The 14466-nt window shown below is 32.0% G+C and overlaps 2 protein-coding genes across 5 annotated transcripts in view; one reads left to right on the top strand and one right to left on the bottom strand.

Annotated features, from left to right (window-relative positions):
* LOC129916374 (uncharacterized protein DDB_G0287625-like) overlaps positions 1 to 14466 on the bottom strand; it is a 145987-nt gene that overhangs the window by 84015 nt on the left and 47506 nt on the right. The window lies entirely within an intron of this gene.
* LOC129916373 (transcription factor Sox-2) lies at positions 1456 to 6080 on the top strand. The gene has a single exon (XM_055996259.1). It carries the CDS (start codon positions 2198 to 2200, stop codon positions 3809 to 3811), a length of 1614 nt encoding a protein of 537 aa, XP_055852234.1. The 5' UTR covers positions 1456 to 2197; the 3' UTR covers positions 3812 to 6080.

Raw genomic sequence — 14466 nt, 5'->3', positions numbered from 1 at the left:
AAATGTGTCATCGAACTTTACATTTTTTTATATCAAAAGGCGAGTATTCTTTTTGTTTCGCATACAATGGCGATTGTAGGTCCTTTTGTTGGCCGACGAACGAGTGTCCTGGTAGTAGTACCTACTTACAATCGGTCTGAATGTACTGAATCACTGTCGACCCTCTTTCGGTTTTTTTATACCTAACTAGAATATTTGAATGAATGTCCGCATTCTAAAGCAAAGCTTACGATGGTAAACACATTCTCCTAAGGCATGCTGAATGTCAGTGTCAGATTGTTTATCGATATATTACCTATAACTTCCTCTTTTTTTTTCGTTTTTGTTTTAAAGCATATAAACCACGTGTCAATTTTAATAATTTTTCTGTATTTGTGACTATAAAGCTTAAGCAATTCATTAGCAGTCAAAATAAGCTCACAAACTATCCAACTATTTTGAAAGCATACTTAAATAGGTAGGTATGTAGGTACCGTACGTAACTACATATTATATTTTAATTATATTATCCTTAAAGCAAGCAGTAAGTAAAACCTTCAAAACATCTATAAATGTATCTAAGTATTGTATCTGTAATAAAACATACAAAGAAAGAAAAAAACAAACCGCGCATTCCGAAACACGAGACCAATTTTAATTTCACCCCTATGAGCAGATATTTTCTACCATAACGTGCTGGAAGGATACTCCTCGATGCAAAACGGCAACATAGCTTTCCATAAAAATTCTCGAAAGGCTTCTCAATGAGAATGAGAAGTACAAAACTTGTACGTCTACACTAACACATTTGTCTTCCATAAAACACACAAGTAACGACAACGACTAGGTTCACGTGCAAAATTCATCCCAGTGTAAAATGTCTGCCAAACATAATTCCGTACTCTGCTTTGAGTCATAGATGTCGATCATCCCCTCTTATAATCCAAAGTAATTTTTTTTTATACATAAGGTCTGATAAGAACCTCCCTCTTTATTGCTGACTCGCTAGTGATTGTCGGAATCTAATTGGTCACTTTTATTTTAGTAACATCAAGTGGCGCGCATAATCCAGCCCACTTCAGTACACGCGGTGTGTTGGTGTGTGCTCAGTTTGATTTATTTCAATGGCAGTGGCACTGGCCACCAGACCAAAATTCACACACTGTCAATAACACCCCTAGCTGTGACATTCGTTTTCACGTATACAGCTGTGTGTTTGCCAAACCTGTCCAACCAGTGGTGGAATATGATTGTATTGGTGTATTAGCGATACTGGTTTCCATAGAGGGGGCAAACAGTACTATATTTTTCTCTGTCGCACAATTCTAATGGACGCCAGAGTAAGAAGTACGGTAATATTGGAGAAGTCTGTCGAAAGCGCACGCACACAAGCAAATACCACTGAATACAGACAGCTACCACGGGAAGAATTGTTTTTGGGCAGTTCGAACAGGTTTACAAAACGTTTACTGACAACAGAAAGGTGCTTAATTCAGTACGGTGTGGAGGTATTTTCGTAACGCTTCCCGATTTTTATAGTTGTGCCTCTCAAAACAAGGGATTTTCAATTTAAATAGTTTTGTGAGTTTTTTGTTTAAAGTTTCGCGTACCCGCCGCTGTACGATCGTGCAAAATCCGCATTGTTTTATTCGGAATAGATTACGGCCCATTATTTTTACCTTTAGATCATAACAAAAAAAATAATAATAATAAATAAATAAAAGTTGTTGTCTGTCGAAAACAATTAAAACAAAACATGCTTGTTTATCATACCTCGTAGCGCATCCCTTTTAGCATAACTACAACGGTGGTTTGAATTAACAAAATTACTCAAAATAATAAACAATAAAGTCTTACAGGCTATGATTATTTTAATTTGAAAAACCTACATCGCGTAGCATAACTGTGAAGTGGCCTATGAAATTCCTTATTTAAAGTGCCATAACATAGAATTTTAAGTGTTTTAAATTAAACTTGTATAAGTAAAAATATTATGTTCTGCAAAAGTAAATAGAATGGTTTCAGGTAGAATTTAATCCAGAAGAAAAAAAAGAGTCTTTAAAAAGAAGTAAAGTGTCTTTGAAATAATATAAATAACGGGTGTTGTGTGACAATCAAGTACAAGTTCAGCTTGTACAAGCGAACAAAAAGGATATAAAATAAAAGAAAAAACATTCGCAAATAGTGCAAATACTTAATTCGGATAAAGTTCAGCAACATGCTCACCATGGAATCGGATATGAAAGGTGGCATTTTGCATGCCACAATGCCCCCACATCATGCATCCGCTGGCCTGCATGGACATTCAACTTCACCCTACAGTGCATTGGGGCCTCTCGGCATGATGAACTTAGGACAATCACAGTTGACGCAATCGCATTTGACAAACCATCATCACCATATGACCTCGCATCATATTTCGTCAAGTAGTAATACGCCTGGAAGTGGTGGCAGTGGCGGAAGCAGCACAGGGAGCAATGGAAGTGGATCAGTAAACACTCTTCAATCTAATTTAGGCAATTCAATAAACAATAATTCAAACAATGGCGTCCAACAACACGTTAGTTCGCATGGCTCCCCGCTTCATAGTTCTAGTGGCCTTAGTCCAACGCAATCTTCGCACAATAGCGGAGGTCATCATATGACTTCGCCTTCGGGCCAGTCGCATCATCACCCTCACCACCTTTCGTCAATGTCTCAAGGTGGTATGGGCAGCAACGGAAGCAATAATGGCTCTGGTAACGTTAACAATAACAACAATTCAGCAACTGCTAATAAAAACCAACAAAACGCCGATCGTGTTAAGCGGCCAATGAATGCATTTATGGTTTGGTCTAGAGGCCAACGTAGAAAAATGGCTTCAGATAATCCTAAGATGCACAACTCTGAGATCTCTAAACGGTTAGGTGCCCAATGGAAGGATCTTTCCGAGGCAGAAAAGCGACCGTTTATAGACGAAGCAAAGAGGTTACGAGCTGTTCATATGAAAGAACATCCCGATTACAAGTACCGACCAAGACGCAAAACAAAAACGCTAACTAAAAATAAAGAAAAGTACCCACTTGGAGTAGGTTCGCTATTACAACCGTCCGAATCGAATTCAATGCGCAATACATCTTCCATATCAGCGGTGCAACAGGCTGCAGCAGTTAACAGGGACATGTACCAAATGACGGCGCCGAACGGATATATGCCAAACGGCTATATGATGCATGATCCATCAGCAGCAGCCTACCAAACTCAACACAGTGCATACATGGGTAACTATCATCGGTACGATATGGGTCAAATGCATCAAGCAGCCGCCGCCGGATCCCTCAACTCGTATATGAATGCGGCGGCTTCGACTGGATATAGCATGTATGGCACTGTTTCTGGTGGTCAGACTTCGCCATATGGAAATTTGCAACAACCCAGCTCCCCTTATAGTAATGTCCAACAACAGCCGGGGTCACCATACGGCCTAGCTGGTCAACCTGGTTCACAATTATCCTGCCAAAGTCATAGTCCCAGCGATTCCAGTATTAAATCAGAGCCTGTTTCGCCCAGTCCTATGCACAACTCGTCACAAGGTTCATCGTCTGTAAGCACCAATAATAACCTTATAATGAAACGAGAATACGGTTCCACCCAACAGCCATCGGATCTCAGTCACCTCATGAACATGTATCATGTACAAGATGGTATGCAGGCTACAGCTGCGGCGGCAGCAGCAGCGGCAGAACACCAACGAAACCTAATGCACTACCAAAGCAGTGTGTCTCCCGATTTACAACAGCAACACCAACATCAACAATCGATGAGAACTATGGCCCCCCTCGCCCATATGTGAGAAATAGCCACATGTTTCGATCAGACGTCATTGGATTCAAACTCAGCTCCCTCAGCCTCAGCCAATTCTGCCACAAGCCTTCACCATCACCTGCATCAGCACCACCAACTCCATCAGCAACATAACAGCCAAAATAGTCACCAACATCAGCTCCTTCATCAACATGGTCACAGTCAGCACCATCATCACCATCATCTTCTCAATCAGACGTCTGTTTCGACTTCCTCTTCAGCGTCTTCAGTATCTTCACTGAGCAGTGGCATTCCTAGTGAAATGAGCGGGCCAGGTAGCCACAATTCGCTACTTATCAATTATGTGAATGGCGCCCCAAACAGCTTGGTGACCAATGCTAATGGTCGTACTTCGCTTTCCGCAGCAAGCTCACCAGTTTCTGTCTCCCATCATCATGGATATATGACATCTCCTGGCACGCTCTCTACTACTTCCACTGTCGGCATCGTATCCTCACCTGATGGCGGCGGCAATTCTGTCGTTGTTATGTCCAATGGCCTTCCCGCACTGCATGAATCACCAGGACTCTTGGATATATCCACTTTGTAAATTATTTTCAATTTTATATATATATATTATATTATACATAAATTACGAAATAAGATTTTATTAAACAAAAAAAAAACACATAGGTATATTAAAAAAAAAAAAAAAAACAAAAAGACACAAAAAAAAACTACGGATAAAAAGATATAAAGTTCATCTAAGCACAACTTTCTGTATCTCAAACTTCTCGTTATTAATTTTTCATTCATTCCCTATGAAACATTCCTTCTTAATTAAATATTGAATTAATTAATTAAATCGACATATAAGTAGTAGTCTAATATATTTTTTATGTTCATGCAAAAAGAGACAGAAAAATTATAAAGAGTATTGATTTCGCGCTCCGATTACACACCAACAACAATACTGGTATTGCTTTCCTTCCTGCCTTGCTATAAATAATATAAATACTTGTAAATAATTGTTATCCTTTTAAATTATATATATATAAAAATTTTTCTTTTTTAATCGCATTATTATTTTTTACTAAATTGCAAAGAAAAAATACAAAAAAATATAACAACGCAACTATTAGCAAAGGAAAGTAATATCAATTATTTAGGAAGCGAACTGTGAAGAAACGTGTGATAAAAAATGATTATATAATTTTATTTATCTCTGATTTATCTATCATTTTGTTTTGTAAAATTTATAACTAAAAATTATTATCATTATGCAAAAAAAAAAATAAATAGCATGGATAACAATTAAGGTGTGTCTCGCACCTTTTTCAATTTAGTTTTAAGTTAATTATTATAATAATTATTATTTTTTTTAAGTTATATTTTATATAGATTATATTTTATTATATACATACATATACACATTTCGAAATATCTTTCGTTGAAGAGAGATGATAGAATGACAAAAACTTCAAATAAAAAAAAGAACAAATAATAATATTATTAAAAAAATATATTTTCAAAAATCTGTTTTTATTTTTATTCTGTGGGCGAATTTTTTTTTTTTAATTTCTATTCTGTCTGTCTACTTCTGGTCAACTTTGGAAACGGATTCATTAATTCCAAAAAAAAAAAAGAAATATTAACGTCTTCCGACGGTATTGCTGGTATTTAATCAAATTAAATCTTGAACTTTTTAAATAAGATATATTATGTTGGGGACAATTAAATTGATATTGAAAAGCTAACCCGACGGTACTCAAAAACTATGAAATTTTATAAACCATAAAATGTTTGGTGAAATAAATAGGCTTACAAAACTAAAACCTACATATTTTTGTTGTTTCTGCTGTTTGTTTTTTTTTTTTAATCATCAACTTAGGGCAAACAGTTTTTTAATTCTGAGTGTTAATTCTATAAAAAAAAGTTTACTTCAGTTGCTGTAGTTAGAAAGCAAATTTAAACATCCATACTTACAGATTTCTGTGAAAGTGATATAGTTTAAACTCCTCTTTTGCTTTGGAGGTTTCTAAGATATCGTCGGTTGACACATTTTCAGTTCTGTGTCAATTAAGAGTAACTTAAGTAAAATACATTTTTAAAATAAATGTTTACTTAAGTAATTTACTCCAAGTTTAAAACTAATTTTTATTTTGCAAATGAATCCAGTTAAACTAATAAGATTGTTAATTGTGCAAACGAATTCAACTCCAGTTGACACAAAAACGGAGTTCATCAGTAGAAGGTGAAATCATAAAATCCTAACAAACTTATAGAATTAAACAAAAATTAACAGAATTTTCTGATAGTGGCGTAAAAAAAGAAAAAAAAAACAGTTCTGCAGTTGAAAATGCATTCATAAAAGTTGGTGAAACTCACAAGATGGATTGAGTGATTCAAATCGGAGTTAACTACCGTAAATAATATATTAAATAATATAAATAATATAATATATAATATAAATAATATATTAAATAAATTTTTCAAATAAAAAAATATTTACATTATTTCTTTGATCGTTTTCGACTAACACAATTGTGTTTATAGCTTACATTTCAAAATACGAACGATTTATCGTTAGATGTACCTAATTGTTTAAGAATGTTTTGGTATGTCCCCCTATTTTATTTGGAGTAGTATAAAGAATTGATAAGCAAAACAGAAGTGATTTAAGTTAGTCAATTATTGTTCATTTGAATTTTTCACTTTTAAAACCAAGTCATCTCTTTTACATTTCAAGCCGAAAATATTGTAAATCAAATTTTATTAATTTTCCGTAGTTAATTGTTTAAAACAAACAAAATTGATATTTGTATCTTGCAGTTCCATTTTCAAAAAACAAATTCGTCTTGGAAAACAAGATTCAATTTCGGATTCAAATTTTAAAATTTATAATTCCCACTTACTTAAAACGTTTAATTGTTCATCAAATCTCTCCAAAATATCATAAATTCTGAATCTATTTTTTATTCAAAATAATCATGGTGATGATGATGCCGTCGGCAGTAGCAGTTAGCTTAAAAATTAGCAATCATTTTCTTAAAATTTATTATTTCACGCTTCTTTTTCTAAAAACAAAAATCAAAACTTTTATCGTCTCATGTCTTGATTCGTATGGTTAAACAAAAAAAAAATAAAAAACTTATGCTAATTGGTTTCGTTTTAAACTGTAATCCCTTCTGCATTAAACACAATATCTATACGGATGGATAAAAAGATCTTAATCATCATGCGCTACAAAATGACATATGTCATGCATACCATTAGTCGGTAAATTAATAGGTGATAGAAAAAAATTTATTAAGCATATTTGGAAGCCATAACATCCCATAAGAGGTCATATTAATTAACAACTCGTTTTGTTTATTTTTTGATTGTTTATTAAAAAATAATGTGATGTGGAGCGATTTAAAGCCTCTATCTCTCTATACCTCGAAAAAGTTTAATAACAATTTGCAGTTCGAATACAAAACCTACCTACATCTACCTACCTATCAACAACATATACACATATATAAAAACAAATGGAATAACTGATGAGAGATCTTTTATTCGTATAAATAATGATAAACGTTCACGAATTTGTTAAAACATTTATGGTAATTATATTATATTTGTGTGATGTTTTCGGTTCGACGACGAGAAATATGGAGATTAATTTATTAATTTGTAGCTGAAAATGAATCAAAGTTTAGATTTAACTTTCAGAGAGCCTATACTATCAACAATCTTAACGTCACTTTTTTAACAGTTAAATCGGATTGTTATAACATGTATTATATACAGTTTGTCATTTTTCTTTTCATAACAGGAAAGCGGTGTTTTTTTGTTTGAATAAGGTCAGGTCAGAGAAACATCATGCATAAAAATTAGCATAAATATAAATTTTAATGCTAACGCATCTCAAAAATTTATCACCTCATCATATCAGTAAAATTTTAAAATGTAGATTCAAAATTATCTCCTCATACATATGTGAAAATATTTGTGTCTGCCGAAACACAAATCATGTGTACATTACTAAAAAAAATAATAATATTGAAAAGGTTGATGTGGAGCTGCGTCAATATAACTCACACCTATCTTTGATCTTGAAAGTCATCAATGATGTATAGGTGTCATCATGTACATTTGAATAGTTAGGAAATGAATTGTTTGTTTAATTTAATAAATAAAATCTGTATCGGATTTCACAACAAAATTCTTGGTTTTAACTATTTTCGTTTGTCTAGATCTAGACCAAAGTAACATTTCAGAAAAAAGCATGGTTTTTAAATATTGTTCATTTGTTTAAAAACATTTTCGAAAAACATTATATTTGTGTTTATTTCAATAAAAAAAAATTCAAGTTTTAATCACAACATTTTTTTGGATAATCAAAAAATCTTTCCCGTCGGACATGAAAAAAAAAGAAATGTATTACCATATCCCCCTGTATCAAGAGTGCTTTGTTGGATGTTTTTTAAATCGTCGTTGTGTAAAAATCTGACATAACTCATACATTTTCGATTTTTTAGTTGTATTGCATTCTACAAAGAATTTGAGCTTATGCATCCTATCAAAGGATGCTCTTCTTTTTCAATGTAGGAGCAAATATAAAAAATATAAAACAGCTTTATTAAAGAATCAAGATTTTGAAGTTATGTGGGTAAACGGTAGATTTACGGATAACGATACAAAATTATACAGCAATACAGCTTGCGGTATGCCGTTACTTTTGTTCAAGAAGCTTAAATTTTGTTTAAAATTTAAACTTGTGAAAAATTTTGTTTTGGAAGCTTAAATTTGTTTAAAATTTAGACTTATGACAAATTTTATTTTGGAAAAACAAACCTGATAATAATGGTTGCTCAAATGAAAACCTACGAAAATCGGACTAGTGCCGTGCAAGTTGTTTAAAAAAAACTAAAGGTCTTACAAGGATGTAGTTAAATAAGAAAATAAAATGTTTTGCACAGCAGTATAAAAATTAAATCTGACAGTTTTGAAAATTAAAAAAGATATATTTTTTTATGTTTAAAAAAGAATTTATTGGATTTTGATTTAAATTTTTGCTAGTAGTTCTTTCATCTCTCATCAGCCAACATTTTTTGTAAATACATATATTTATATATTTTTTAAATGTATGTGTATATTGTTTTGTCTTAAATAAGTACATTCGAAAATTTATATGCATGTATAATTTAATTTATACCTACTTTTGATTAGTACAAGTGGAATTCCGTCTTCCCTTTTCATAAGTTACCTACAGATAAATACATACACAGTCAACAATGTATTAACGTTTTGTTTACTATTACTTTGTACATAAAAATTATATTTAAAACATAATTTTTTTTTTCATTTACTTAATTTTTGAAATTTTTAAATTGAAGTTATAATATAAATTTCACTGTAGAAAATGTATCATAAATTGTATTTAGAATTGTTAGGAACCTTAAGGGGTCTATGTTGTAGTAAGTAATTTTTTTTCTTATAGTTTAAGTAAACAATTATAAAATAATAATAATATTAATAATGATAAAGAAAATGCAGCAAGTTTATAAATATATAACAAAAAAAAACAAAAAAAAAACATTAAAATTAATAAAAGAAAATATTTAAGAACTTATATTAATGATCATAGATTTTACGAATAAAATCAAACATTTTGAAAAAAAAAATAAATGCATTGAAAATTTTATTTTAAATAGGTACACTGAAAAAAACGAATTTTAAAATAAATTCACTTTTATGTCAACGTAATTTAAAAGTACAACGCAATTTTTTAATTGAAATCAAACTTTGCAACAGATAGCAAATAAGTTTCAAAGAGAGTTTACTAGTTAATTCTACTCACTCGTTGAACGTAAATGTAAAAATTATTATCATCTTCAGGTTGAAAAATCTATATAATAGATATAACAATTTATTGCATTGCTCAGATGGGTTCTGAGAATAGAGTCGAGAAAAATGTGTTTTAGAGATGAATAACTTTGATTTGACGATAAAAAACTTTATTAAGTAAAGATAAAAATTTTATTTTCGAAACAAAACAAATTAAAAAAAAACGATTTAAATCAAAGTATCCAAGTAGTTTAGTTAATTTCGCGTATAGTATTGTTCTGTGAGTGTATAGTTTTATATTTTAGTATAAAATATTTTTTTTTTTTTTTTTTCAAATTATTCTTTCTCACACTACCATATGTGTGAGCTCATCAAATAGGCCAACAAGTGAAACGAAATCGGATTATAAAATCTAATTTGAGATTCTGTCGGTTTACTTAATTAAAAAGAAAACAGAAAATAAAAAAAAAATACGTCAATGATCGGAACGATTTGGTAGGTAAACAATAACACATGGGACAATCTTTACAATTTCAAACATTACTATAGAGTCGGTGTCGCACCCACCTTTGAGTTAAAATTCCAATACTGAACAGATCGAAACATTGAAACTTTTACTTATTTTTTCTGTAGATATAAATTTAATTAGTTTGAGACCTTGAGTGCAAAACAATCATATATAAACAGGTGGATAATGTTGTCGGCAATTAAAATAACTTCTCCCCTCAAGCTTTTCTATAGGTATAGGTACAGTATATAATGATTTATGGGGTAATTTTGTTTCGCATCATTCACCTGGAAAAATTTTATTGTGTGTATATGCAGTTTGATTTAATATGTTTTTTTTTTTTAAGGATATTGAGATTATGAGGAAATAATATTATAATGGTTTTAGTGTTTTTGCTCTTAGTATTGTAAAACTTTCAATAAATAAATATCCTCATCGTCTATCGTCTACATTGAGCGGCTTTTCAAAAAAATCTAAAATCTCTGATACCTATACGTCACGAGATATTTACTTGTTGGTTTAATTGTTTTCCGTCGGTATGAATCCAAACTCTTTAATTGCCAGATTTTTTGGTTAATTAAATTTTGTTTATACAATTAGTACCTAATTCTAAATATACACTCCAATGTTTAAAAAAATTTTGTTCAATTGCCGGGGCAATTGATTGAAGATTATTAGAAGTATAAATATATTTACTCGTGTTTTGTTGACCAAACTATTAAATAAAAATTGCGTTTAAGTTTAAAACCGATTGGTAGCTATGTCACCCAATATTTTTTTGGATACAAAATATTGTACAAAATTTCTTTATGTTTTTTTTTTACATCAACTTGTTTTTAATATTGTAATACCATTTTCGTACTACTACAACATATATAAATACAACCAAAATAGAAACAAATGTAGTAGCCACGGACAGTGTTTTATTTTGTACTTGCTTTCTTTTATATCCATTTCATTTTTCTTTGATAAATAGATTAGACTAATCTTACGTTCTTACCCAAACTAAAAGTGTCAATTTGAACCCGAAAATTGTCCAAAGTTAAGAAAATGATATTAACGTATGAAAACGAGTTAACTGACTTTTAAATTTGAGAAATTCGAAGTATTATTAAAAAAAAAGTAAAGAAATTAGTTAACTGGTTTTATTAAAAAGTCTCCTTTCACATACAAAAATTTTAACGATAATATTTTTCCTTTTTATTTTAATAAAAAAAAAATTCGATGACTGTGTAGCTGTCTATCTGATAAAACTTTTTTTTTTTTATTTTTGCACATTTCTTAATGCGTACATTTTTTTACGTTTACTTAGTTAATATTTCTTTTATCAAAACAAAAATAAATGCACTGTCACTCCCACTAACGTATAGTTTACCTGCAAAATGTACACAATAGGTAAATCGATTTTATACCACAAAGTCTTCAAGTCTTTTATGGTTCTTATAATGATATAGAAAACTTGATCTCTCAATGCATTATCCCATTTAAGATGTTAATGAAGAACTCCTTCAGTCAATTATGTCTGTCATACAGAATAATTATTCAACACTCCCAAAAGAGCAATTTCTTCTCGGTACTTATCTTAATGAGTTTTCATGCATCTAATTAAATGAATGAAATACTTCTCTGCACGTTTGAATGCAGTTGCGATGGTTTTCACATAAACTTGTGCTTGAAATCTAGTTTCACTCCAATGATTTTTAGGATGATTTTTTGTTTGTGTATGGAATACATAGCTCCTATAGTGAAGTTTAGATAATGTTTTAAGATAAAGATACTTTTACATACATATGCATTACGTTCATTTCGTTGCCTTAAAAAAAGTTACCCTTTTTATATACTTTTACACAAAACAATAAATCACGTCACATACTTGGCAATCTCTTTCTTTAATGTATAAGCTTAAATTGGTTACAAAATTCGATTTTCTTATTTTACGAATTCTTTTCCATCTTTTATATATGTATATGCATTTCATTCCGAGTCTATGTCTCTTTGCTTTTGCGTGTCCTCACTCCCCAAAGTCGAGCTATATACAGCATTCTCAAATTCAAGTCCCCACATTTAAATTCATTACAAGTTGTTGGCTGCATAATACTAAACTTCTGTTAAGGACAGCACACCAGCACCACCAATCTCAAATATATAAGATGATGTAAAATGCGGGAGACTTTGACTGTATTTGACTTTTAGCGTAAATCTGAATTTTTTTCCTTCTTCCTTCTGACTTTTCAATTAACGTCGCTGCAGACGAACATAGAGCGCATCGCCCTTCTCCCAGCAATCTACTTCCACTTCAACACCCACCAAAGAACCTATACCTACTGTGATATACTCCTGGCTCCTGGTTTTTGAGAATTTTTTGTATTCTGTTTTTGCCTTAGGTAGGTATGGTATTTTTTTAGGTATTAGGTATTTTTTATATCAATGGAGCATTTGGCTCAAAGCATCAATAATTTGCAGTAGAGTTTCGAATTGTACATCCATGCATAGCGTAATTTGTTAATTAATTCGTGATTAGCTTCCCTGCTGATCAAAACGAGTTGAAAGTTAATTGGTTAGTGCGAGTGCGAAAAAAAAAATAACTCAGACTTCAAACTTAATCAGGTCTTGTTGCATAACAAGGAGAGCACAGACGAGCAAACGTTTCATCCGCCGATATTGGTGATTTTATAAATCCCAATTTTTGTGTGAAAACAACAAACGTCGGCAGTAGTCGGTCGAACCACCAAAACCAACCTGGCCAAAAAAGACTTTACCCGAATTTATTTTTTTGCTGGAAAGTCTCATTCCATTGTGTTAACTGGCTGCAACTGCCACCGTTCTTATCCAAGACAGAACGCTTTGCACAGCTGTAAGGACCTAGTGTCTGAACACGTATCGTCTTTCCTCATGTATTCATATTTCGTCCTCCCACCGGTTTTAATGATAATCTCGTAAAATATGGCTTTTTAAATATTGTTGGCATGCAAATTCGTGTAGACTTTCTTACCACTACGATACGGAGAGTGCCAAGAAAACTAAACTGTGCATGCCTACATTCGAAGGGCTTAAGGCTCAATGACGAATGATGCTGTCCGCCTGCAGGCTGTTAAAAATAAATTTTACTACGTACCATTATTCCAACTACCCTTTTCGGCCTGTGGTCGTCGCGCGATGCAGTTGTTGTTTGTATTTTTGTGATTTTTTTTTTCTTCCATTTGGTATTGCAAAAAAAAAAATTGTTAAAAAAACGTAGCGCCAAGTCACGACTTTTGTTGTAAATTGGTTGGAATTTCGCTTTCAGAAAATTTGTCAGTCTGACAGAAATTAAACCGCAGACTAGGAATTAATTTTTAACTCACGTACTGTGGGTTATAAGCCATGTTTGGGCTATGAAGTGATAACTACACAAACTTAGCAGTCGAAAGAGTCCAATTACCTATCAGCAAAGCCACACTGCGATTGCTTATGATGAAAAAATCCATCCTCAAGCTCTTTTAAACTTATTTAAATAAATCCCACGATAGTCTTTATAATTATTTTTATATACCTAAGCGACAGAACGTGTACGGAAGTTTGACAGCTTCTTTGAGATCAAATTTTCCCTCACGCCCTTTAAAAGCTGCCGTAGGCTTCCCTTACTTCTCATTCAATCATATTGCGTGTTGTGGTTTCAACTTTTTTTTTAAGTGAAAGCAATTATCGCTGTAAAGCGCAAAAATTGACACTTCAAAGTATACCTTAATATGTGCCCCAAAGCGACCACTGTCAATTGTAATTGAGTAAATCTGGTGTGAGAATTTTGAAAAAATCACATCATGCGAAAGTTGAAACCGTAAGTACATCTAATAACGAGGACTCTCATGGCTGCTATGTGATATTTGTTCAAGCAGCATATTGTTCAGTGAGTCAAAGTTTAATTTATTCAAACACTACAATTTATCCATCACCCCTTGTCTTAACAACAAAATTTCCCATTGCAGCAGATAGGTGTATTAAATCAAATCCACTTGGAAAGAATTATCTAAATAACCACGGTCTGGTAGCTCAAATTCACTATACCAGTAAAGTCAACGACTTGTCAATCAACTGCGGCAAAGCCAGGCTAAACATAAACATTCCCCTGTTTTTTTTTTTTTTTTTTTTTTTTTTTTGACGCAATCAGAAATGCATTAGTACACGTAGTTGCTAACAACTATTATTGTTACCGCCTTCATTTGCGAATCTATTTTAAATGCTGTCGACTTGCTTTTATAACAGAACTAACTCTAGGGTTGATTGCTTACATATAATATTTTGTAGCCAGGGGATGAAATGAATTGTTTTTATTGGAGTCCCATAGGGAAACAAAGCATTTGAAGTAAAAGACGCCAGTTTGC

This window comes from Episyrphus balteatus, chromosome 3, assembly GCF_945859705.1.
Source record: "Episyrphus balteatus chromosome 3, idEpiBalt1.1, whole genome shotgun sequence".
Lineage (NCBI taxonomy): Eukaryota > Metazoa > Arthropoda > Insecta > Diptera > Syrphidae > Episyrphus > Episyrphus balteatus.
This window is presented reverse-complemented; position numbering and strand designations above follow the sequence as displayed.

Bases quoted from the DNA above. Each gene is read 5' to 3' on its own strand.
- LOC129916373 (XM_055996259.1), top strand. From the start codon at position 2,198: ATGCTCACCATGGAATCGGATATGAAAGGTGGCATTTTGCATGCCACA.